Source organism: Cololabis saira, chromosome 19 (genome assembly GCF_033807715.1).
Source record: "Cololabis saira isolate AMF1-May2022 chromosome 19, fColSai1.1, whole genome shotgun sequence".
Lineage (NCBI taxonomy): Eukaryota > Metazoa > Chordata > Actinopteri > Beloniformes > Belonidae > Cololabis > Cololabis saira.
In genome coordinates, this window is record NC_084605.1 from 38,251,523 (window position 1) to 38,277,664 (window position 26,142).

The window sequence follows — 26,142 nt, forward strand, 5'->3', positions numbered from 1 at the left end:
ACGGCATCCTTGGACTTTGAATCCGCTGGTAAAGGATGACGCCTAAAAAGTCTGTTGACAAACTGTGGCGCGGCAAGAGTGGGACTGAAGGAAGAAAAAGGCACACATCAAAGAAATAACTCCATTAGTAAAGTGTTTATGAGTGGGTTATCTCCCTGGTGGGCTCCAAAGGTCTTCACCAAAGAGGTGTCCGGGTGCTGCTCCGTGCCGCAGCACTGGGAGCGTTTACAGCTTTTTTGTCTCTCTCTCTCCTTCAATACACAGAGACCGGGCTGACGGTACATCAGTAAACACGGACCATTTTACACAATTCATTTAGATTTATTTGCGTACAAATAAAAAAAATGTACAAAATAAAGAATAGAAAGTAGTAATAATTATGAAAAAGTCATATCATAAAAGAAAAGGCAACCGTTAAATAGTTAATTAAAAACACAACCAACTAATCTGGGAAAACATCTTATGGTACCAAACATTTAACATTGGGAATTTCCCGGATGAGCGGGAATACGATGTGGAACCTCAACATGTACAAGAAACACATTTTCTCCACAGATATCAGTGTCATATTCAAACTAATTACTCACTACAAGAAACATTGATGGTGATGCATTTTAACAGCCGGCTGTAGCTCATTACAGAGTATTCACACATTTCTCAACTTTATTTTGAAAATAAAAGACAGTCGTCGCCCCAGATTCGTATATATACACCATTACACTGAGACTTATGTAAGCTTATGTAAGCTGTTCAGTCGTCGTAATAACCACTGAAACGTATAAAAACCACGTACACTCACTAAGAACGAAGACTACGGTCTTGCATTCACAGTTAGCTTGACGTCATCCTGACTTGATGGAAACGCAAGAAACTCAGCACGACAGCGAGCTAAAGTGAAAACACCTGACAGAACACCAAACCTACATCTACGACTGTTTGGCGTCTTGAGACTCGTGGATCTCAGAGCCGCTCAGCGCCGTCAGCTAATACAGGAGGAGAGCTGTGTGGAGGCGTGCAGCCTTCGTCGGGTTAGTGTCCTACAGAGCAGACGCTCGTGACCTTCCCTCGTGTCAGTCAGCGAGGGCTTCGCCTTCATCTGGCAATGCTCAGAGTTTAGTGTCTGCGGGTCCGCTGGGCCCCGGAGCCCGTGGTGGTGACGTAGAGGAGCGGCTGGCGGAGCTGCGCTCCTCGCTTCAGGTTATTCAGGTTGGCTGTGGACGACTCAGAGCCTAGAGAACAGGAGGAAAGGCAAGTTTATTTGTACAGCACAATTCAACACAAGGTCATTCAAAGTGCTTTACATCAACATTATATATACCGTATTTTCTGGACTATAAGCCGCTACTTTTTTCATAGGTTTTCAACCATGCAGCTTATACAAAGGTAAACTATTCTGTGGATTTTTCTTCCACCGCTCTAACCGGAATTAGAATCAAAACTAAGACAAAATAAATGCAAAGAAGAATACACTACTTCTTCTTTAGCAGATAGAAGTAGGTAGAAGCAGATTTTAAACAGATAAATAGATAAATAAATACAGGTTATTTTCTCTTGGTTCTGACCCGTTTTAATCAGCAAAGTTGCTGCCGTGTTAAAAGACACTGTTAGGAAAGATCTATTTAGGTACAAACATGTACATCATTTACAGTTCAGAATCCTTCTGGACATGTAGTAAATATCTAATCTAACAACAGAAATATCTGCGGCTAAATATCTTTTTTTTAAATAGAGCGGATGCGGCTTATATGCAAAATACGGTATAAATATCTTTATTCAAACTCGAAAATCATTGAGGGCGAGCCCTCATTTACAATGACGGCGAGCATACAAAAGTAAAAACAACATTAAAAGCGGCAAGACACAATTAAACAGTAAATAACAAATAAAATGAAATAAAATGATAAGAAAAGAGATAAATTAATAAAAAGCACAAGTTGTTAAAAAGTAAGGGCAGTAGATCCAGCAGGTTCATCTCATTCTTACAATGGCAAGAATTATGTTTCTATACGGTCAAAACGTACAAAGACCGGGTCAAATACAGTATTACAAAAGTAATCTGTAACAATTCGTAAGGTGAATTAAACCAATTTGACAATTCTACGTCACAATGCCTGCATTCAGGGCTGATCCATAACTTTGCGCGGTTTTCAAAAAAAAAAAGTATTTCATTTAAGAGTACGCTTAAATAACAAATAAAATGAAATAAAATGATAAGAAAAGAGGTAAAATAATAAAAAGCACAAGTTGTTAGGCAGTAAGGGCAGTAGAGTCCAGCAGGTCAGTATTTAATTTAAGAGTAACTTGAGTAAACAGGAAAGGAGGAAGCTCAGGAGGAAACCCTGGGAGAGATGACGTGGCCGAGGCCGGGGTTTACCTGTATGGGCGGTGTTGTGGGGGGGCCTGACTCTAGACAGCGGGGGGATCCCCCGGTACTGGGGCCGCAGCGAGGGGGCCTGCGGCTGACCGTTGATGTGCAGATGCGGGTCTGACGTGCTGTCCAGAGGGCGGAACCTCTGAGCTGCAGTGGTCTTGGTCTGAGGCAGCTGCAGGTGAGAGACCAAGTTAACGCGCCACATGGAGAACATTTACACACTTTATTTGGAGACCGTTTAAACCAGTGGTCTCCAACCTTTTCTGCACCACGGACCGGTTTAATGTCTGACAATATTTTCACGGCCCAATCTAAAGGTGTAGCTGATAAAAACTAAATAAAATGACAAGATCGGCATTAAAAACTGTCGTATTTTCTCTATAGTAATAATAATGAATAATAATAATAAAACATAATTTTCGAAAAAATAAAATAAAATAATGGAAATTGTAAATTACCTTTTAATATGAGTATTTCTATAAATCTGTTTTTATGTCTCATTAACGTTATTTAAAGCCAGGCTTTTATTTTATTTATTATATATTAATGTGGCAGGGTGGGTGCCACGGGGGCCCGACCGAAGGACGGAGAGACACAGAGTTTTGTGCAGACCCTTTTTATTTCTCACAAACCACCCACATGTGCACAAGCATCACACACAGCTTCTCCGAACCCCTTTTCTGCTCTCCAGCTGTGCCTTATAAAGGCAGGCCGGGTGGAGGCGTGGCAGCCACTCAGGTGGATGGGACACAGGTGCGTGTCCCGTCCACCTCTCCACCCGGCCACAATTAAGGAGACCGATATTTAGTGCTTTTATTTTCAAGGGGTCTCGCCGAGACCCTGTAAACATCCTGCGCTTCGGACTTTAAGGGTAAAAGTTTAACGGCAGTAGAAAGTGTGTCTGAAAGACTAAACTAGTGTCAGGAATGTTAAAGTGGAGCCTAACTGACACAAAAAGCACCTGCTGATGAAGATTTTTTTTCTTTGAAATGTTATGTCGTATTTATGTCCAGCTTGAGTTTGGTTGCCATGGTTACTCATGTATTGTGGTTAACGGTAGCTGTTATTACTGAGCGAGCAGCAGCTGTGTCGGTCTGTATTTAAGTTAAATAAAACTTATATGAATGTAGAAAGACTAACTCTATTTTATTCCTTTATAGCTCTTACGGTGTGTTTCCAGTGTATTTACATCCAAGGAATAAAAACATGGTGAACCATCAGTTTGAGAGTCAGTCAGTCAGTCAGACATCATCAGTCGGGGCTACAGAAATTATTTTTTCTTTCTGTGCGGCCCGGTACCGAATGACCCATGGCCTGGTACCAGATGACCCATGGCCTGGTACCAGGCCGGGGCCCGGGGGTTGGAGACCACTGGTTTAAACCACATTAGTCCCGTTGTTGGGAGTTTTCTACTGATAACACATCTGAGTTCAGTTGGATTAGGCGTGTTTCCACTAGCGGGGGTTCCAGGTAGATTTTTCGCGCAGGGCCGTGTGCCTGCGTTTCCATTATCAGGAACAGCTCTGTAAAGTGGCCTCCAGGAACCTTTACGGGGCCCAAATAAAGGCCCTGTAGTAGGAGATGGCTGTTTTTGGGCTGAGAGGGGCTACCTGGTGGGTAGTCTGCTGATTGGGTCCTCTAAAAGCAGGGAATTACGTTCAGCCCTCTCACGTGAACTTAAATCATGTCACATATCACAAAATCACTCATTATTTAAGCATTTGGACCAGAGACATTTTGCTACGAGTACATTTGATGAAGTTGGAGAAGTTGGAGATTAAGTTGTTTACATATTTCTTCTTTTAATTTTTCTGCTAGTTGTTTGCGTACTGCAAAAAATTAGCATCACCACCACTTAGTGGTCGGCAGCGCTATTTTTCCAGTCAAAGGCTCCTGGGTTGGAGTTACAGTGTAATGGAAATGCGGCACCTGAGGGGCCGAAGAGACAGTGACTATGTCTCCATGCAGTCAAAATTGGGGTTATTGCTAATATTCCGTTTACTGAAACATTGGGAATATTCCGTTTACATGGTAATTAATCATTTGTGATATCTGGATCAAACCAGCGACGCACGGAGAACATCATGACACAATTAGCGTCATTTCTGTTTCTCCTTCCTGTATCCAAATTCAAAACAAATGCTGCTTCAACTTTTCTCTCACCTTCTTGTAAATCTTCTATCCCGGTACTTTCTACCGTCTACAAATGCAGAAATGTTCATATCCTTCATTACATTTATGAAGTGATTAGTCTCCTCCTGGTCTTGGTTTCTCCGTGTTTATAAGAACTTCCTGGACACAAAAGACCAGGATTCGTTGTGAACAGAACATGTGCAGAAAACAAATTCCTGTTCCGTGTGATGGGGATATTCTGTTTGGTGTTTACATGACCCAATATTCAGGTTTTAAAAGGAGTAACCCAGGAAATCACGGGCAAATTCAGGTTATTTAAAGGGGTTATTGGTGTTTACATGGCCGTGCAAATTCGGGTTATTGCCAATATTGGGGTTTTAAAAGAGTTATTGATGCATGGAAACACAGTCAGTTAGGGTTCCTGTCTGGTGGGTTTACCCGGAACTCACGCTGATGGAAACACGCCTACCGAGGACTCAAACTAAAACACTGGTAGACGCAAAGATAGGAAAATAACAACAATAAAAACAATATCTTTCTGTTTCTGGAGCCATTTACATCAATGTTTGTGCGCATCAAATGACAACGACTCACCGCTTGACCAGTGACCTCAAAGGAACGCGAGCGTCTCTTCTTGCGCCGAGCTTCAAAGTCCATGGCGCGAGGCGTCTGGTTCTTGGCCGCGACCGGGCGGTTCCGGGGCCGGGTCCACGTGGCCTGGGGGCCGGGCCCCTCGCCGGTGCTGCTGGACAGGTTGTCGTCGGAGGTGGCGTGTCTCAGCTCGGGGCTGGGCTGCCGGCCCCGCCGAGAGGGCGGACCTGCCGGGGACGGCTCGCTCAGAGAGAGGCTGCTCTTCTGCTTCTTGGGGTCCAGGGGGGAGGACGCGGCCGGCAGACGCAGCACGTCCACCTCCAGGGCTTTGGAGCGCCGACGCGCCGCTTTCACAACGATGTTCTGGACGCCCTTCAGGATCTGCTGCCGTTCTGTGCAGACATGGAGAGAGGATTTCAGATTGAGTATCAGTGATACTGAGCTGAGCCCATTTATACATACATACAATTTTACATCATAAAAAGATTGATTCATGCTCACCTTATAAGTGTAAGAGGAGATTTATTTTTGTTAATGTTATTTTGGTAATTCAGGGTTCATTATTTTATAAATATATTCTTTATATTCTGATGTAAATCAGGGACTATAATGACACTAGTCAGTTTATCTGTAGTGATTAGTCTGTTTTAGATTGGGCGGAGTGATACGCCACAGTACGGCACTAGCTGCTGTGTTGATGTTCTAAAATCCTACACTGTTGAGGGACATTAAAGTACACTGGAACTCAGCAGAAGTTGTCCCCGTGTTTATCCTACTCACCACCCCAAAAAGGTTTAATTTAATAAGGTAAGGCTTAACTCTACACCAGCCTTACATCAGTAAAAGTTCAGAGCTCAAAACCCTGCAAGAGTCCCGTGATCGGGACCAAAACGGGACTAGTTTCTTCTGAGCGGAGGAAGATTCTGGTCCGCGGGTCGAGGCGCGGTCGGCACGCGTGGTCGGATGCGCGTTACTAGTCAACACAATAGATTAATATTAATAACACAATATCGCGATACACTTTGTCACCTCCACGACACGTATTGTGACGTTTTTGTACCGCGAAATTTCGTGGTACGATATATTGTTACACCCCTATTTATTTTTATTGAATTTATCTGTTGCAAATAAAACCTGTCTTCCAATTCATTGCATTTTTCATTGCATTTTTAGCCTAGTTATTTTTGTGGTAGAAGTATCGTATCGGTACTCGGTATCGGCAAGTACACAAATTAAAATAGTCACCAACGACTTTAATTATCGACTACTCATCTCTGCTGAGAATTGTGCACTGTGGCCGGGTGGGGAGGTTGACGGGACACGCACCTGTGTCCCATCCACCTGAGTGGCTGCCACGCCTCCACCCGGCCTGCCTTTATAACGCAGAGCAGGAGAGCAGAAAAGGGTCGGAGGAGCTGCTGTCATGCGGTGTGCTTCTGCACTGTGTTGGGGTGTTGGTGATTTAACATAATAAAAAAGGGTCTGCACGTAAGCTCTGTGTCTCTCCATCCTTCGGGCGGGCCCCCGTGGCACGCACCCTGCCACATCTGGCACCCAATGTGGGGCCTTCGAAGGTGGACGAGAGAGGCATGGAGCGGGCCCTGGACGCGCTCGCCCAGGCCATGGCGGGCATGACGGCCATGTTCCGCGACCAGGGCGAGCGGCAGCTGGCCGCAATGGAGGCGCTCATGGCCGCGGGGAAACCCACCCTGGCGCCAGCAGCGCGGGAGGAGATGCCAGCGCCGCAGCTAAGCGGCCGGGAGGCAGGAGCTGCGGGCCGCCAGGCGACGGCTCCCGAGACGGCGGGACCGACGGAGCGACCCATCCCTGCACCCCGTCTGAGGTTCGCCGCGGCAGCGCTGGTGGCGGAGCTTAGGGGCCGCGAGGCAGAAGCTGCGGGCCACCAGACGACGGCTCCTGGGATGGAGTCAGCGGCGGAGACGGAGGGGGAGGCGGAGTTGCGTGGGGAGGCGGCTGCGGAGGCGCAGCCGCCAGCGACGGCGGGTCCCGCGGAGACGGGAACGGACCTGCGGCCAGAGCAAGGTGTGGGGGAAGTGGCGGTCCTGGAGGCGGACCAGCAGCCGGCGCAGGGCTGCGTCACCAAGGAGGGCGTGGTCCGGGACGCACCAGCTCCAGAGCGGGGCTGCGCCGTGAAGGACGCGGTCGTGGACGCACCGTGTGGCCCGAGGCCACCATGGGCCCGGCCCCGAGAGCGTCTTCCACGGCGGGCGGGCCGACGCCGGGGGCGACCCCCCCGACCGTTGCGCTGGTCAGGCCGACGCCGGGGACGACCCCCCGACCAGGAAGGCCCGGAGGATTCCGGGCTTCCTCTCCCGCTTCGAGGGGGCGGGGGGGGGAGTAGGCTCGTTCCGGACGGACCCCGGCTCGAGATTGGCGTTGGGGCTGTGTGGCCGGGTGGGGAGGTTGACGGGACACGCACCTGTGTCCCATCCACCTGAGTGGCTGCCACGCCTCCACCCGGCCTGCCTTTATAACGCAGAGCTGGAGAGCAGAAAAGGGTCGGAGGAGCTGCTGTCATGCGGTGTGCTTCTGCACTGTGTTGGGGTGTTGGTGATTTAACATAATAAAAAAGGGTCTGCACGTAAGCTCTGTGTCTCTCCATCCTTCGGGCGGGCCCCCGTGGCACGCACCCTGCCACATGCACTAATGTCTCCATACGTGTTTTTCAACAGAGTCAGGCATCACTCTCCCTTTCCTATCTCTGCTGAGAGTTGCACATGCGCCACAGAGGATAGATATATTTTGGAATAAAGTGTCAATTGTTCTTGGTTTTCATTTTTAATTAGCACATTATTTAACCAGCGTCGTGCAAAATGTAAAAGCTGAGAGCTGAATAAGAGCCAGTAGTTGCAGGTTCTTACATTGTTCAGTAAACTCAAGGACATGATGGGGATTTATTTTCTGCTACTTTCTACACGAGCACTACCGTCACAAACACTGTTGACGGTGTTGGTATTGCAACTGCAGATCCCCGGCTCAGAGGTCTTCTGACCTCGACTGAATAACGGCTGTCATATGGCCCTTTTGCACTAGTCCTTACTCGGCCCGACTCGGCTCGTCACGCCTCTACCCGCTTCCACCCGTTTTGTCCCCTTCTGTTTTTCCACAGCCAGGTGAGAAGTGGGCAGGTTGGTGTGAAGCTGCTGTGACGTACTCGATTGCGCAACCGCTTTGTTCATGTCGGCGCTGTTCAGAAATCAGCTGGAGCCGCGAGCGGCTGAGAGTAAAACAGCCCGTCTACATCCCTTTTTTAATTCTCTCGTCAGTCACCAGGTTTATGAACATCTGCACCTCAGAGTTGGATCACCAAACAGATGTTTTGCGCTTTATAATAAAATCGCCGCGAGTCGTGCTCGCGCTGACTCCCGCTTCCTGATTCAAACGTCTGACGGCCCCGGCCCCCGACCAATCAGGGGCCTGTAGTTTGATGACGGCCCCGCCCCCCGACCAATCAGGGGCCTGTAGTTTGATGACGGCCTCGCCCCCCGACCAATCAGGGGCCTGTAGTTTGATGACGGCCTCGCCCCCCGACCAATCAGGGGCCTGTAGTTTGATGACGGCCCCGCCCCCGACCAATCAGGGGCCTGTAGTTTGATGACGGCCCCGCCCCCCGACCAATCAGGGGCCTGTAGTTTGATGACGGCCCCGCCCCCCGACCAATCAGTGGCCTGTAGTTTGATGACGGCCCCGCCCCCCGACCAATCAGTGGCCTGTAGTTTGATGACGGCCCCGCCCCCCGACCAATCAGTGGCCTGTAGTTTGATGACGGCCCCGCCCCCCGACCAATCAGTGGCGCGGAGGGTGGTGACGTCAGAAATAGTCCCGGCTCAGCCCGGATAGAACCTCGCCAGAATGGTTACAGAAATAGTATGGGCTTGGAGCGGCTCTACCCGTCTCAGCCCCTAGTGCAAAAGCGCAAGACGGGGCCGTGGCGGGTAGAACCGAGCTGAGGCGGGACTAGTGCAAAAGGGCCAATAAGAGCGTCCTACCTCTCCTGGACAGCGGGACGTCGGCCCCGGCCTCGCTGCTCTCGGGCGACGAGTCCAGGTGGCTGCTGACGCTGTGGCTCAGGTGACTGTAGCTCAGAAAGCTCTCCGGGGCCAGAGGCTGCAGCTGCAGACACAGCAGAGAGACACTTCATGAACAACCACCGTGTTTCCCCAGGTGTGTGGGCTGAACACCAAAACGCTCTTGTGAAGGGAAAGTGGTGTGAAGCGGAGAGCCGTGCCTCCTCACAGCAACACCTGAGCACACTCATGCCTCTTCACACTGCTCCTCACCTCTCTGTTTCCCTTCCCGTTAATGTGGATAGGAGGGGGCGTCATCACCGCTGACTGCTTTATCTGCCTGGCCTGAGGGCTGCTCTTGAAAACTCTGCTGGTGCAAATGGAAAGTAACAAAAGTTATTTCCCGGCTATACAGGACTGTCTCAGAAAATTAAAATATTGTGATAAAGTTCTTTATTTTCTGTAATGCAATTAAAAAAACTAAAATGTCATACATTCTGGATTCATTACAAATCAACTGAAATATTGCAAGCCTTTTAATATTTTAATATTCTGATTATGGTTTACAGTTTAAGATTAAGATTCCCAGAATATTCTAATTTTTGAGATAGGATATTTGAGTTTTCTTAAGCTGTAAGCCATGATCAGCAATATTAAAATAATAAAAGGCTTGCAATATTTCAGTTGATTTGTAATGAATCCAGAATGTATGACATTTTTGCATTACAGAAAATAAAGGACTTTATCACAATATTCTAGTTTTCTGAGACAGTCCTGTATTTAGTTGCAGTTAACGAACAGGAAATGAGGAGAGGCTCGTTCTCTTACAGCTCGGGCTCCGGTAGGATGGGAGGCAGAGTGTGTCTGCGCATTTTGACTTGACCTCGCCTGCTGTCGGAGCACATGTAGCGGGCGCTTTCCTGGTCCGAATCCACGTCCTGCGTGTTGTCGCTGCCCTGGCCGGGGAGCGCGATCTTGGGAAGAGAGCCCTCCTGGGAAACAGAGCGGGGAACGGGGATGATGTGCCTCATCTCATCCATACGTCAGTGTCTTGACAACGTGATTGGTCACGCCGGCGTTACCTTCACGGTGTATCTGCTGGTGACCTTGTCCAGAGCCATGGCTCGGTCCAGCTTCCTCTCGTCCAGCTCCCTCAGGTACATGTTGTACAGCTCCTGCAGGTGCGCTGGGACCAGCAGACTGTGGTCTGGAGGAACACAGTCATTTGAAAAAGTTGATCTATTTATGCCTAACCACAAGCAGACTGAATGGGAAGCTTCTTTAATTGGTAATCGGTGATGCAGCGTTTGTCAACTACGCCCCAAAACTATGGAACACACGGCCCAAAAAACATCAGGGAAGAGTCAGTAGAAATCTTCAAAAGGCAACTTAAAACCTCTCTCTTCACTCAAGCATTTAAGCATGAGAACCGCGCCCTAGTTTCTACTTTCCTTTTATCTACTGTATAAAGCATTGATTTTTACTGTCTGCATTACTTTTATACTTTTAAATGTTTTTATATGATCATTTTTATCTTGTGGTCTTATTTGTTGATATTTTTATCTTTTTATATTTCATTTGCCTACGACTCAGCGCAGTATTTTTACCTTTTTATATTCAACATTGCTTTTATCCTATCTTAGTAGTTGTTCTGTGGAGGAATTTAGAACTGAATTTTGTCAGGGTTATGTATTATATCACTGCACTTAAATATTTGTGTTTTTTGTTTTATTTGCTGTTGTTGTTTCTCTATTTCTCATTGTTCTTGACATGTTTGTATTGTTACTGTGAAGCACTTTGAGCTGCGACTTTCGTATGAAAGGTGCTATAGAAATAAAGTTTATTATTATTATTATTAATTACTTCAGATTTTCTTTGATCATTTTATTAATATTAATGTTGAGAAATGTTTGCTGCACATCCCAAAAGGAATGATAAAAGTTATTGTCAAAGTTCAAAAGTGCATTTTGACCAGGAAACAGCGACCAACTCACCGTCGATCGCCTGACTGTGTGAATGTAAAATCCTGTTTTTTGGGGGGGGTTTTCTTTATTTTTATTAATGTATGCCCTATGTCAACCTGTTTGCTCTCTTATTTTATTTATTTATTTATTTTTTACTTTGTTTATTGTTGGAAAAAACTTGAAATCACCAATAAAGAGAAAGTTGCAAAAAAAAAGTGTATCTATTTATGTCTAACCACAAGCTACGGCAGAGTATTAGGGCCAGGCAGGAGAAAAATAAAAATAATATTTTAGAAGAGGAAGATTTTTTTTTTCATTATGCACTTCGAGAAAAAAGTCGAAATGTTGAGAAAAAAGTCAAAACTTTGTTAATAAAGTTGAAATGTTGATAAAAAAGGCAAAATTTCGACTTTATTCTTGAAATTGTATTTCAACATTAATCTCGACATTTCAACTTTTTTCTCGACATTTCGAGTTTTTACACAATAAAAAAAAATCTTCCCCTCTCAAGTATTATTTCTCCTGCATGGCCCTAATACTCTTCCGTGAACAAGCAGACTGAATGAGAAGCTTCTTCACAATTACTTCAGCTTTTCTTTGATGCTTTTATTAATATTAATGTTGAGAAATGTTTGCTGCACATCCCAACAGGAAGGATAAAGGTTATAGTAAAAGTTCCCTCCAGTGCAGCAGCGAGCAGCTCACCGTCGATGAACTGCCTCTGCTGCTGGATGATCTCGTCACACAGGTGTCGGTGTCTCTCGAATCGCTGCACCACGAAGTTCTTCTGCCGGATCACATTGTCTTTGAGCAGCGCGTGTGACTGCATCTCAGCGTTCTCGATCTCCAGCTCGTGCACCTTGCACAGGAGGCCGAGGATCTCGCGCTGCTCCTCCGAGCTCACCCTCTGGGGCAGCAGCTCCTCCAGGCGCCGCGCCCGGTCCCGGAGCCCCTCGAAGCTGCGCTCCAGCAGGCCCTGGAGGACAAAAATACATGAGCAAGGTGTTGCAGTCGGCCTGGGCCATTATTGGATGTTTTATCTTATATTTTAAGGCTGAGTTATGGTTCTGTGTCAAAACGACGGCGTGCCTACGGCGTGTGCTACGCGTCGCCGCAGACCACACGCCGTCACTGACGTGCACCTCCCAAAAATTGTAACTACGCGTCGAGGCGACGCAGACCAAACGCAGACGAGAGGGCTGTGATTGGTTCACTTGGTAGCAACGCATTTTCGGTTTCCGGTTTGAAGCAGTCGTGAACTTTCAGCGCTCTTTTCTTCGTGCATGTGTGATTTTTTTTTTGTTTTGTTTTTTTGCACAATAGTTGTCCTCATCTCTTTGATTCACTGTGACCGGACAAAGTCGGATAAAACATTCAGGAAAAGATCGCAAATTAGCGGTCACGGGGGGAACTGCACCGCGGAGAAATGGAGTGACGGAGAAGTCTGAAGGTTCACGACGGCGTCACGGTGACGGCGTAGGCACGGCGTTGGTTTGACGTGGAACCATAATTCAGGCTTTAGTGTATTTTATTGTGTTTTCTTCTATTGTGTATTCATCAGTGTATTTTACTGCTGTGTGTCATCATTTCTTGGACTCTATGTACTGTGTCTGGAACCTTCTTTTATATCAACCTGCCCCAGGGACTAAAGATGCAAATTAGCCACTGGCTTTAATCTAGCATATTTACATGAAAATGTTATTATTAATATGTACTGTCACCGGTTCTTTTCCATTAAAAATAAAATACAATACAAAAAATAGACTGAAAATGTACCGTTACCGACATTCAGTGCGATGACCGACGTCAATTTTCCCATGTCGGTAAATTCGGCGTGTTGATAAAAAAAATATAAAATAAACGTCTTTTTGTCTGTTTTGACTGTTCTGATTATTATTATTATTATTTTCATTCCCTTTTAAGAGACAGCGTGTCTGTAATGGCGTGACTCCACCCATCCAGTCTGAACGAGAAGGGAAACCGACAGAATGGATGATGGTTCAAAGGAAGAAGCGGCTGATAAAACCGCAGACAAAATAACACGGCTCTCAAGTCTCATTTAACAATTAACTTCACGTGCACAGTAACTCCAACAGCCCGTCTTACAAACGAGTCCCGGCACGCTGCCGTGCTGAGCTCTCAACTCAGAGCTGTCTGGAGTCACCGACCAATCAGACAATCTGAACATGGATTTTGTTTGTTGCCAGGTCAGGACTGAGTTTCAGCTTCAAGTGTTTCATGAATGCGTAGCGGATGTAACTGAAGTTACAACACACACCACTCTGAACCCTGGTGCTGTGTTTGGGTCAAGGAAGGAGGAAGGGAAGAAGGGAGGAAAGGAGGAAAGAAGGAAAGAAGGGAAGAAGGGAGGAAAGAAGGAAGGAAGGAAAGAAGGAAAGAAGGGAAGAAGGGAGGAAGGGAAGAAGGGAGGAAAGAAGGAAAGAAGGAAAGAAGGAAGGAAGGAAGGAAGGAAAGAAGGAAAGAAAGGAAGAAGGGAGGAAAGGAGGAAGGAAGGAAAGAAGGAAAGAAGGAAAGAAGGGAAGAAGGGAGGAAAGGAGGAAGGAAGGAAAGAAGGAAAGAAGGGAGGAAAGAAGGAAAGAAGGAAGGAAGGAAGGAAGGAAGGAAAGAAGGGAGGAAAGAAGGAAAGAAGGAAGGAAGGAAGGAAAGAAGGAAAGAAGGGAGGAAAGAAGGAAGGAAGGGAAGAAGGAAGGAAAGAAGGAAGGAAGGAAGGAAGGAAAGAAGGAAAGAAGGGAAGAAGGAAAGAAGGGAAGAAGGGAGGAAAGAAGGAAGGAAGGAAGGGAGAAAAGAGGAGGAAAGAAGGAAGGAGAGAGCAGAGGAAAGAAGGAAGGGAGAAAAGAGGAGGAAAGAAGGGAGGAAGGAAAGAAGGAAGGAGAGAGCAGAGGAAAGAAGGAAGGAGAATGAGGTGATTCTGAGCCAAACACAGTACCAGGGTTAAACACACAAACACAAACCATCACCGTTCAGGGGCCAGTTTGGGGCTAAATGTGTCTCTTTATTACATTTTTCTTTGTTTGTTTAGAGCAGAATGAGACCACTGCTGTCAATAATAATAACAACAATAATAATGAATACCTCAGCTTTAAACTCCTCATGAAAGTAGTGACAAAAAGTACACCATAGCATGGCGTTTATCCTGCATTTATCATTATCCAAGTAAACCCGCCCAATTGATCATGATATTGATTTGAGGTCATATCCAGGCCTTTGTTGCAGAACGTTTGCAGACGTCGTCTCCCAGGCGGTGCCGGTACCTTCTGTTTGTGGATCCTCTTCTGCTCGGCCATGAGGGTGACCAGGTTCTCCCGGGCCAGGGCCACGCCCTGGCTCTCTGTGCTGTCCGGGGGGGACTCGGGGCAGTCCGAGTCCTTCTCACTTTCATCCTTACTCGTGCTTTCCTTCCTCCGTTCAGCGCGCCACTTCCTCCTGCGCCTGCTCCGCTCTCGCTCCCAGCTACGGGGGAAAAGGAAAAGATGTCAGTGATCACTGCAGATTAGAATCAATACTTGAACACTCTTGATGGCAAAAATATTTTTCTTGATTTGATTGCAAAAAATACTGTAGTAATCAGACGTATAAGGCATCTATTACCAAGAAAAATCTGTATTAATTTATATTATACTATGATTTATCCTTATATTTCATATTGCAATGTCATTTGGGCAAGTACCTTCATGATCAACCTCAACTGTATCTTAATCCTGCAAAAACGTTTTATCAAAATGATTACATTTTCCAATAGACTTACTAGACCCACCCTATTGATCCAATGCCTAAGTATTCTCCCTATTTCTGCTGTAAATGTTTTTCAGATTTGTCTTTTTGTCTATCAATCCATCCACAAGCTACTTCCAACCTGTTTTCATTCTTTATTTCAATTAAATTCCCAAATTCATCACTTTAATACCAGGTCTGCAAACAATCTCCATCCCACCTTTTTCAGGACTACTTTTTCCTCAATTTCCAATTGGTCCTCTTTATTGGAACACCTTACCACTCAATATTAGAGAATGCTCGAGCACAAATCATTTCAAAATTTTTTGCTAGCCCAGCTTAACAAACTTTAACTAATTTCCAGAACTTCTCTGCACATCCTCATCAGATTCCTGTTTTCTAGTAATGTAGCTTATTCTCCTTAATTGTCCTATGTTTTACATAATGGTATCTCTCTAGATATTGTTTGTTTCATATTTTGGTTCCATCTAACTGGATCCCTATGGTGGTCACAGTAGCGCTGAATCATCACGATGGAATGGGAAGATCTGGTGTAAATGTGAAACACTAACTCTGTGATGGTCAGCAGGTGCTTGGAGGTGTCGATCTGGATCTCCATGTTGCTGTTCTCCAGCTCCATCAGGCTCCTCCGGATCTCCATCTGCTGGCGGAAAGCGTCCAGGAGCTGCTCCTTCAGCTGGTCCATGCCGGCCCGGCCCGGCTGGCTGGAGTGGGCCTGGACCTCGGCTGCAGGGGGGAACGTACGGGGAACGTCAGGGGAACAGGCACTGCTGGAGAATGTTGCAGAAAGAAATCAGGCAGGGAGGGAACTCACCCTGGACATTACGGATGTCGGCGCGGTCCGGGTTGATCTGGCGGCTCGCCTGATCTGAGATCTTCTTCTTGAGCCGATCGATCTCGCAGCGCAGGTCTGATATGATGTTGGTGTACTGAGCAATGTGGTACGACACGTTTATAAGGTTCTTCTTGACCTGAAGCACACACACGTTTAAAATAAAAAAGAAACACTTAAACCAAAATATATCAATCTTTATACCGAAAGTAGGGTTGCCAACTCCCTGAACAATAAATCAGGGACACGTCGTCCTCAGGGCCGGCCAACCCCATTCCCTTCACTCTTCCTGGCGCGGTTCATTTTTTTAGCCCCTTTTTTTTGTGAGTGAAACGATTTTTTAACTATTTGACTCGAACCTGAATTGAATTAGATTCATATTTTTGAATGCCATGGACACATGGAAAACTAATTATTATCCAGCAATTCACTTTAATACAAAATAACAAAATTAACTGAATAAATTAAGTATCTTTCTTAAACAGAAACCTGTCCTGCTTAACTTCAAATTGTATAAATTAATATAAAACAATATAAAGAAAGCAGAACATCCATCCTGTAATAGTACATATTGCATATTACATATTGCACATTTTTAGTGCAATAATAAAAAGTGCAAACAGAAAGTCTGTAGAAAACTTGGCCATGACTGTAGCTACAGTTGTAGTAAAACAGAACAAAATAACTTATGAACTCAACAGCTCAATGCCATTTTCCATTGGCATGTTATGACTATTTTCTGACTCTCACAGTAATACGGGACAAAGTGTGTCCCATTTCAGCTCCATACGGGACGAGTGATTTAGTTTATAAATAAGGGACGGTTGCTAAGCCTAACCGAAAGTGGTTTTTCATCCAAGATCTTACCCGGGTTCGGATGCTTTTGGCACGGTCAGCGTACGTCAGGGTGTTCCGAGACTCCTCAAAAGCGATGGAGGCGGGGCTGATGTGAGCGATCATCACGGTGCGGCTGTTCCCGCCCAGGGAGTCCTGTGGTTACAGAGCGAGGCAGAGGACGGTGAGGGGGAAGACGGGACCAAGCAGAGCGCTCCGTATGAGCAGATGAAGCACCGTACCTTCAGCAGGCGGGTGAGCTTGCTGTCCCGATAGTTGACGTACTTGCTGCCATTCTTGTCGCTCAGGGCGTTGATGCAGTTGCCCAGAGCCAGCAGGGAGCGGTTGATGTGGGCTCCTTCCTTTAAACGCTGACCTCTGTTCTGAGTCTGAAACACACACACTTACATTAAAGGGGACCTATTATGGCATCTAATCCCTATTTTAAACAGGCCTTGAATGTCTTAAAAACAAGCTTTTGATTGTTTTTGCTAAATAAATTAGAAATTCAGCCTCTGATCCATGTCTTTATCTTCCCATTCTCTAACCTCATTATCTATGCAGGATTCTGAGTGGGCGGGGCTATGATAATGAGGCTCTGTGCTGATTGGCTGCCTGAATGACGCGATACACCGCTACGGAAAAATGGAGGAAATTCCGGCCGGCGGAGTTAAGGCTGATTTATGGTTCTGCGTTACACCAACGCAAAGCCTGCGGCGTAGGGTACGTGGCGACGCACACTGTAGCCTACGCCGTACGGCGTAGGCTCTGCGTTGGTGTAACGTGGAACCATAAATCAGCCTTTATGCGATCGAGCGTCAGCGACAAAATCCATTCCATTGCTTTATTTTCTATTGGACTGTCCTAACTGGACGCAGCACGACGCAGCGCTGAGCCGTTTTGAGCTGAACATTTGTTGGACGCCCTGCTTCTATTTTCTTCCTGTCGCTCGCGTTGAAAGCCGGTTGAAAGCGCTGTAGGAAACAGTCATGGATGAGGAACGGCTGATCCAGTTAGTTGAAATGAGAAGTTATCTCTATGATTCCTCCTCATTTCACTACAACAACCTCAATAAAGTTCAGCTGCTGGAGGGAGATGGACAGAGAGACGATGTCACGCAGTGCTACGATAGTCGGACGCTCATGCAGTTACACGGTTTTATAGTTGTGGGCGTGGTTTGCATTTTGGTTCCGTAACGACGGGAGCAGAATCTTATTGGCTCGTAGATCCACATCACACTGGACGGCTCATCCGGGCGGCTGTACAGACACTGCAGAATCTGGTTGTTTCCTCCTTCTCTGAGTTGGCAGGCTGAGGGGAGACCCCTTTATATATGTTAAAGCAAGAGAAAACCTGTTTTTAATAGGTCCCCTTTAACAAAACCCTGAACTCAAAGAGAGTTTTATTTTCCTTCAGACCTTTGAACATAGAAACTGAGATGCTAACATGAAGTGGAGCTGTGCACAGACGGGAGTCATACGCAACTACAGCCAAGTTTCACCAATTTTATTTACCTTTACTCCTCAGTATTTTAACTCTGAGAAGAGTTTGTCCAAGTGACACACAGACACACTGATATATATATCACCAAATACATCAAACTCATTTCAAACTTGCCTCTAATCCTTTAATCACATTAGATTCAATCATTTTCAAATGTGGGAACACTGAAGGTTTAAGGCTTTGGGCTTGTCATCTCAGTGTTGACCAGTAGATGGCGCTGCCTGCTTCCTCTGGTTCATCAGTGGACTAAACCAAATAGAGAAAACTCTCCCCTCGGCCTCACCTCGAGCAAAACAGCTCTCTCACTCTGTTTTCCAGTTCCAGTGGAAGTCATATGTGTGTTTCATGGATGGTTTGGGACTGAATTGTCCCAACAGTCTGATTGGTAAATAAATCCTCCACTGTTGCATATTCATCTCATGCTGTCTCACGTTGGAGCTTTTGTTATGACAGCAACAATGAAGAGAATCCCATCAATGACTGCATTTCCAGCATTAATGACCCTTTTAAAACCTGAATATTGGCAATAACCTGAATTTGCACAGCCATGTAAACACCAATAACCCCTTTGAATAACCAGACTTTGCTCATATTCCGGTTTTTAAAAACCCCTGGGTTACTCCTTTTAAAACCTGAATATTGGGTCATGTAAACACCAAACAGAATATCCCCATCAAACGGAACAGGAATTTGTTTTCTGCACATGCTCTGTTCACAAGGAATCCTGGTCTTTTGAGTCCAGGAAGTTCTTATAAACACGGAGAAACAAGACCAGGAGGAGACTAATCACTTCATAAATGGAATGAAGGATATGAACATTTCTGCATTTGTAGACGCTAGAAAGTACCGGGATAGAAGATTTACTAGTCACTGACTCACATGACAGAAAAACCATACCAACCAGAACTTGGTGCTGAGCATCATGCCTACATGACGACACACATCTACATAAGCTTTCAGCCTCAGTTTGACGACCACCTGTGATCGGGGGCGGGAGGAAGCACGACGGTGCTGGTGATTAGCTCGGATCCTGGGCCTCAGAAATCACACTCGGTAATGTTCACACAGTTCCCGAGGAAGAGATCAGGCCCCAAATCCCTCAATTGTGTTGCTGCAGCTGATAAAGTCACGGATACTTAACTGTTGCATCGTATTGTTTACACCTGCAACAATCGTGCTCCTCTCTTGGTTTACAAAGAGAGAAGAGAGAATAAATGTAACACCATGAGATGACTGTCAGAACCGTGACGCCCTGAGTAAATATTCCCAGCTCAACATCCTCTGGGGTCTCGGGTGGTTTTGCAGCTGATGATGTTCTGCAGAAGCAGCCTGCAGGCTAACACCCATGTCCACCTGAGCTGCCGCCTGAGCTCAACAGAAGTAACGCCAAAGATCCTCTATACACAAGATAGCGCATTGCCGTTACTGGCAATGGTTTGAAATGGTATCCACTTCCGGTCTCCTAAGTGGGCGTGGCCGCCCCTCTCCCTACATCGTTTTGGAACATACAACGCTAGATACAGTACAACTTTCTTCCAAAAAAGGCTTAAATAATAAAAATAACAGTATTATTAACCAAAGAAGCAAGTTTTATATTAGTTTTAAACTTCATTTTATCCGATGGGAAAACGATAAGAGCCAAATCTGGCGAGAGTGTGTTGCTCAGACAGAGACAGGTCTCAAACAAAGTTCATTTTCTCCTAATCTGTCGGTCTGAAAATTTCCATTTTGGTGTCAGAATGTTCAGAAGGTTTGTGGCTTTTGAAAAATGGGTCCCATATTTACTTAGGTTACTATGGGGCGAAGGAATTGGTAATAATCTGTGCTCACGTTCACTTTTCCCATAGGACTCAATAGACTCAGGACCTACTTCCTGTCTCCTAAAGGGGTGTGGCAGTCACGTGACACAGATACAGAAAACACAACCGTAGTGGGCTGTCTCGGTTATAGAACGTCTCTGGTAACGCTGACGCAAACCCAGTGTTGTGCTAGTTACTGAAAAATAGTAACTAGTTACTGTTACTAGTTACTTCATTAAAAAGTAACTCAGTTAGTAACTCAGTTACTTAGACCAAAAAGTAATGCGTTACTATGAAAAGTAACTTTTTAGTTACTTTAAATAAAAACATTTTTTTAAAAGCTGATTTTTTGATTGGCTAAACAGTCTCCCCGCTTCTTCACTTCCTGTGTCAATAACGTTGGTTGCTTAGCAACAAGCTGAGAACGACCAATGAGCTTCAGCAGCAGCTCAGGAACGGGACTCTTTGATGAATCGTTCATTACAGTCTCAAATATAACCAATGGTGTCGGTTTAGAAGAATCTTTTTACCCAGAAGAAAAAAGAGCGACAACAACAACCATAACTATTTTCTTGTCTGGTAAAAACACTCCTGCACCGCGGCTTTAGGAGAAAAAGACACTACAGAGTCGGGATGCAGCAGCATCAGAAGAGCAGTGGAATACGTGAGAGGCGGGGCTGATCTCCGCAATTTGAACCTTCTATAATAATTGTAAAAATAATTTCACTTATCACGGGTTCATTTTGGAACGTAACCCCTGCGAAAAACCAGGGATTACCGTAATGACAATATCTCCATGTTGAGAAACTCTCCTTCTCTTGGCTCATGACCGTCATGTTTTTGAATAAACACACGCTACGTTTCCTCCAGTCTCCGCGTGTGGGGAAAAAAAGCTTCACTGTAGTATTAGTATTAGTTACCGCAAAACTAACGGCATTACTGTAACGCGTTACTAAATAACGTGTTAGTCCGAACACTGCGCAAACCAAAGAAAGATCTCCGTGAGAGCAAATGAAAGCTGGTTTCCAGCAGCGCGTGGACACGCACCTGTGCAGCTCGCTCAGAGCCGGCCAGGTCGATCATGAAGAGGCGAGCGAAGCGGACCTCCTGCAGGACCTCGCGGCAGCGGCTCTGCTGCTTCACGCCCACCTGCAGCACGGCGTGGGAGCGGGACGACGTCTGGTTGGCCGCCGTGGGCTCCTGCGTGCGCTGCTTGTTGCCCTTCATCAGCAGCTCCATGATCTGAAACCCCACGGAAACACTCGTTGGTGGATTTAGTGGATTAAGAGCATCGTGTTGTGACGTGTCGGGTTACCCTGTACCTCTTGAGCATTGATGGTAGAGACCTCCGTGATGCCTGCCACCTGAATCACACCTTTAGAGTCTTCTCTCAGGTCTAGAAACCCTGAGGACGGGTTCAGCAGGTCACGGATCATCTCATTGTAGATCTGTTGCAACAGAAATAGAAGATAAAAGCTTAAAGCAGCACAATGTAACTTTCATCTTTTGTTGAGTTTGGCGGCTCCTTTGGACAAAAGCGGTAGTGCTTTACCAGAAAGAACTACATTTCCCATGAGCACCAGCGCGTACTGCTGGAAAACTCCTGTCCCCGTCGCTGCATTTGTTTTGATGAGAGAAGACGGGACGGACTTTCAAAACTACTTTTCTGTTTTCAGCGGTCGTTTGCAGGATGGATAGTGAAGAGGTAATGTATCTATTTTTGGCTAAACAATATAATATAATGAAGTTGAAAATCACTAAGTTCAACTTGGTTTTATTAGTGAAGTCTCCCCCGCCCCCCCGTCCTGTTTCAGACAGATAATGCGCTCTGGTTTTGTTCTACTGCACCTTTTTCCTGTCACGTTTTTTAGAGGGACTTCGTCATAAATTAATAGTCCAACATACTTACTGACAAAATAAGAAAATACTTTATAACCTGTGAATAACTGAATGCCCATTCCTTATATTTTGCAGATCAGTCCTGCACAATTTTACACTTCTCAGGAAAAATACTAGAACCCAAGACGAATCCCCTGTATGTGAAAACATTGTAATGTTGATTCTTATTGAACATAGAACTCTACATTTACATTTGTATCATAACAATTCTGTCTCTCTTGTCGGACATCCCTCCTCATCTTTCAGCTCACGCCAGCGAGTGAACGCCGGGCCAATGTTTATTCTTGTCCGGGCATTTAGCTTGTTACTCTCCCGCTTTCTTTTTTTCACCTCCTCCGATAAAACTTTTATTTTCGGCCATGACACCAGCTTCTGCTGAGCTCTGCGCTCCACGTCCCGCCCAGCTTTGGTCTCCACTACGAATGGGGAAGGAGGGGGAAGTGACGTATGCCGTAAAGCAGTCAAAGCCGTAAAAATGTGTAGTTTTTTAGTGTGGCAGGGTTCCTACCATGCTCCTCAAAGTTACATAGTACCAGTGAAGGAGATACAGACCCCTCAGACCATGACAGAGGTTCATTAAACCTGTTGGAAGTTGATGTTCCATCACAATGATGATGATGAAATATTAGATTAAGCTGGAAAAGTTACATAGTGCTGCTTTAAATCACTCTGAACTAATATCAGAATGTAATGTCCACCCTTGTGTAACCTGTGAGAAGGCTTGAGTACAGACAGGCCTCCATTCAGGACTGGAGGCTGGTACACAAACACCAGATCCATCGTTAGGATCCTGCTGGGTGGCCGGCGGTCAGTAGCCTCCTTTCATAGAGGGAATATTCAGGTGACAGCTTTGGACCAACAGCGACGTCCTAGCTGAAGGCCACTCGGCCACATGAAAGCCAAGAGCAGGAAGTGACATCCTGGAAAAGTGACCAGTCGTCGACAATCTGCAGGCAGTTTGGTTTTTTCGTCCAGCCAAGAAAGGCCGACAAGAGGCTTATTTATGTTATTTTTTCCCACCTGGACTCTTACTGCTAGTGAAGTTTAAACACGGCTGAGAGTGTGGCACTAAGAGCACCCTCCAGCTTGAATGTTCTGTTTTGTTTCTGTACGTTTTCAGGACATTTTACTCAAAAAGATGCTAAAGAAGACAAACGTAGCCCTTATGGTGGCGCTAGAGAGTAAACCAGAGTAGTTGTGACGTCAACGACCATTTTTAAAGGATACCGAGGTGTCAGATTTCATCCTGCAACTACCAACCCTGACTATGCCATCCCATTAATGTAAAATAATACAAACATAAAAAAAAGGTGGAAAAGGAACGGATTTCTTTGTGTTTATGTACAGGACTGTCTCAGAAAATTTGAATATTGTGATAAAGTTCTTTATTTTCTGTAATGCAATTAAAAAAACTAAAATGTCATACATTCTGGATTCATTACAAATCAACTGAAATATTGCAAGCCTTTTATTATTTTAATATTGCTGATCATGGTTTACAGATTAAGATTAAGATTCCCAGAATATTCAAATTTTTTGAGATAGGATATTTGAGTTTTCTTAAACTGTAAACCATGATCAGCAATATTAAAATAATAAAAGGCTTGCAATATTTCAGTTGATTTGTAAGGAATCCAGAATGTATGACATTTTTGCATTACAGAAAATAAAGGACTTTATCACAATATTCTAGTTTTCTGAGACAGTCCTGTACACGTGACGGAGGGAGGTTGGAACAAGAACAGATGTGTGCACTTCACTCAGGCGTTCACTTCACTCATAAAATAGCGCTTAACCTCTTTGTGACGAGGCAGCGCCGGCAACAGATTGCTCCCTGGAAACAGCAAACACACGTCACATGCACCTTTGTGTCAGGATTCACCGTGATGAAATCAATACAGGTCAGAGAGCAGCCGCATTCAAACGTGATCGTTTTCATCGGAAAAATGCCTCTTCCTCCCACTCAGAGTGCCGATAAAGAGCTCGGCAGTAATAATATTGTCACTCAAGTGGACATAATTGCGGCGCTTGACGGTGAAACAAACGCCCCTCCCATGAAGTCTGTGCTCAACAAGTGCTTATTTGCTGCTTTAACATTGAAGGCTGCATGTTCTTTCCACATTCATTCTTTGTGTGGAGACTTCTATTCATCATCTGCCTCGTGCTTTGTCCTATTTTATTTTTATTTCTTCCCCCAAGAAAACCTTGTCCATGTTTTTCCCTCTTTTATTCTATATTATGTTGACAGCCTGCACACGTCAGACTAAACCTGACCAGCTAATCTTTATACTTAGTGCTTTTAAGCACAACTTTAGCAAAACTGAGGTTGTGCACCTAAAGGTTATGAATAAAATCCTCCAACAAGTCGTCAATTTGCAAAGTTTTCACAATAGCGCATTTATTTGAGAAAGAAAAAACAAACATAACTTTGCAATTTTTTTTGTCAAACCAGATACATTTTTAAGACTGCTCCTGAACATGCTGGGATGTCCAGTCCTGAAAAGATTGATGTGAAAGATATTTTCCATTTGTGAGTCATTTTTCTCTCTCAGATTGTTTAGAAAAAACAGCCTTTTAACTTTTTGCTTCTCTAAGTTCATTGGTGATGTCTCTCCTCTTTGGCATTGTGTTAACACACACAGATAAAATGTTATAGAAGTGCTAACACCCGCTGATGAAGACTATAATAGGTGCAACGTGCTGCTTCTTTCTCTCCCCATTGCAGCACTGAGCGGTACTTGGTGTTTCACACATACGTAGCATTTCCACTTAACTTTCATTAAATACTTAATTACATGCCGTACTATACCATGTGTTGTTGATTTGTGATTGATTTACCTCATTTTAAAAAGGAACAGATGTTTTAAAGTTATTCTTTAATATATTCTGACATGTATAATGTGTTAAAGGTCGTGCTACTGCAGTTGTGATGGATGTGACACAACAAGCTGAGCTGAAAGATTTAAAGCAAAGACCGACTAATTGATTGTTTTACATGACTTTGTTTAAAGGAGCATGAGGCTCCTTTTAAGAAATGAGACTCATTAGCGCCACCCTTCACCACGATGGCCGTCGGGGGTACTGCAATGATATGAAGCAAGTAGGAAAACAGGCAGCAAACAAAAAAGGAAGAAATGGTTTCAAAAGGGAGGAATTAGTGTTGTTAACGGGTCCTGAACAAACTGCATCAACCAGGTTCAGTGAGTCATAAACAGGGCTGGGTATCCTTGAAAATAAGCCCTGGAGACTCTCGCCTGGGGTTTACGGTGCCCTACACCGCTAACAGAGTTCAGCGTCTCTGCCGCGGTTACTCAAAGCGGTCTACACATTTACACAGCAGAGACTCTTGGGACCAGACACTGGGCTAGTGACCAGCGAGATGTACCGAGTAAAACCAGGTAAAACCTCCACAGAGCAGATGGCAGCAGTGCGGAGCCGCAGCAGCTGCTCTCATCCCGGGTAGATCCACCTCCGTGGCAGAGGGAGAGACACGTCTGCTCAAACACACCCAACCCACAAACAGCGTTTCCCAAAGATTGTCTGAAACATGTGCAGTAGGGCTGAACGATTTATTTGCATTTGCGATAATATCGCGATGTGATAAAACGAGATTTTCTAACCGCAAAGGCTGCGATTTGACCAGTCACGTGATCTGGTCACGTTGCTGGCAGGGAAAAAAAGTCAACAGTGCCGCGTGTCCGCGTGTAACCTATATACCATGGCCTCAGTGTTAGGGCTCGGGCCAGGCAGGGCTTTATAAATATATGGGCTTTATACATTTATTAAATATGTGAGCGCGGAGTCGGCGTGGCGAGGAGCTGCGCGCGGTGACGAGCCGGGCGCGCCCCGGCGGACAGTGAAGTCGCGCTGTGCCTGAATTATGGTTCCGCGATAAATCGAAGCAGAACCTAACCCGTAGGCTACAGCGTAGGTTACGCGGCGATGCGCGCCGTACGGTGCGCGTACCGCGTACCCTACAGCGTAGGCTCTGTGTTGGTGTAACACGGAACCATAAATCAGCCTTAAACCACACCTGCAGCCCGACAGCTCATCAGGAGGAGAGGTTAAAGGTTAAAGGTTAAAGAGCGGCTGCGAGTTGTTCATTGCTGGTTCTTTTCTTAACTCTGAGCTTTGTTGGTTAGTTTGCTGGTGGTTCTTTCTGTGATTTTTAAGGTATTTGTGAAGAAGTTCTGAGTTTCCTGTGAGGAAGGTTTTTTTGTTCCCTGTGGGAGTTTTTCTGTGTTTTTCTATTAAACTACGCCTCGTTTTGGTGTTGTGTGATTGGGTTCAGAGAGAACGACCCATAACACTCGTGTGTGGACGTGTTAAAGATGTAAAGCCCTAGATTTGTTTTCTTTATTGTTGTAATCTGTGCTTTAAATAAATCTGACATTGTTTATTATTAAACAATATTGATTTATTGCTTGTGTAGTTG

At 45.3% G+C, this 26,142-nt stretch overlaps 1 protein-coding gene across 2 annotated transcripts in view; it reads right to left on the minus strand.

The window, feature by feature from the left end:
• Positions 1–301: 301 nt before the first annotated feature.
• The window catches only part of kif19 (kinesin family member 19), a 62,757-nt gene continuing 36,916 nt past the window's right edge, over positions 302–26,142 (minus strand). Inside the window, exons 6-20 of one of the 2 annotated variants that reach the window (XM_061708620.1) lie at positions 21,131–21,256; positions 20,856–21,050; positions 16,749–16,895; positions 16,540–16,662; positions 15,655–15,811; positions 15,392–15,566; positions 14,360–14,558; positions 11,793–12,063; positions 10,206–10,330; positions 9,952–10,115; positions 9,397–9,493; positions 9,106–9,229; positions 5,099–5,487; positions 2,375–2,543; positions 302–1,229 (exon numbers count right to left, since the gene is read on the minus strand). In XM_061708620.1, coding sequence (XP_061564604.1) covers positions 1,114–1,229; positions 2,375–2,543; positions 5,099–5,487; positions 9,106–9,229; positions 9,397–9,493; positions 9,952–10,115; positions 10,206–10,330; positions 11,793–12,063; positions 14,360–14,558; positions 15,392–15,566; positions 15,655–15,811; positions 16,540–16,662; positions 16,749–16,895; positions 20,856–21,050; positions 21,131–21,256 — 2,577 coding nt within the window. In that variant the 3' untranslated portion in view covers positions 302–1,113. The remainder of the gene's footprint in view (positions 1,230–2,374; positions 2,544–5,098; positions 5,488–9,105; positions 9,230–9,396; positions 9,494–9,951; positions 10,116–10,205; positions 10,331–11,792; positions 12,064–14,359; positions 14,559–15,391; positions 15,567–15,654; positions 15,812–16,539; positions 16,663–16,748; positions 16,896–20,855; positions 21,051–21,130; positions 21,257–26,142) is intronic. The other variant, XM_061708621.1, reaches the window with a different exon arrangement.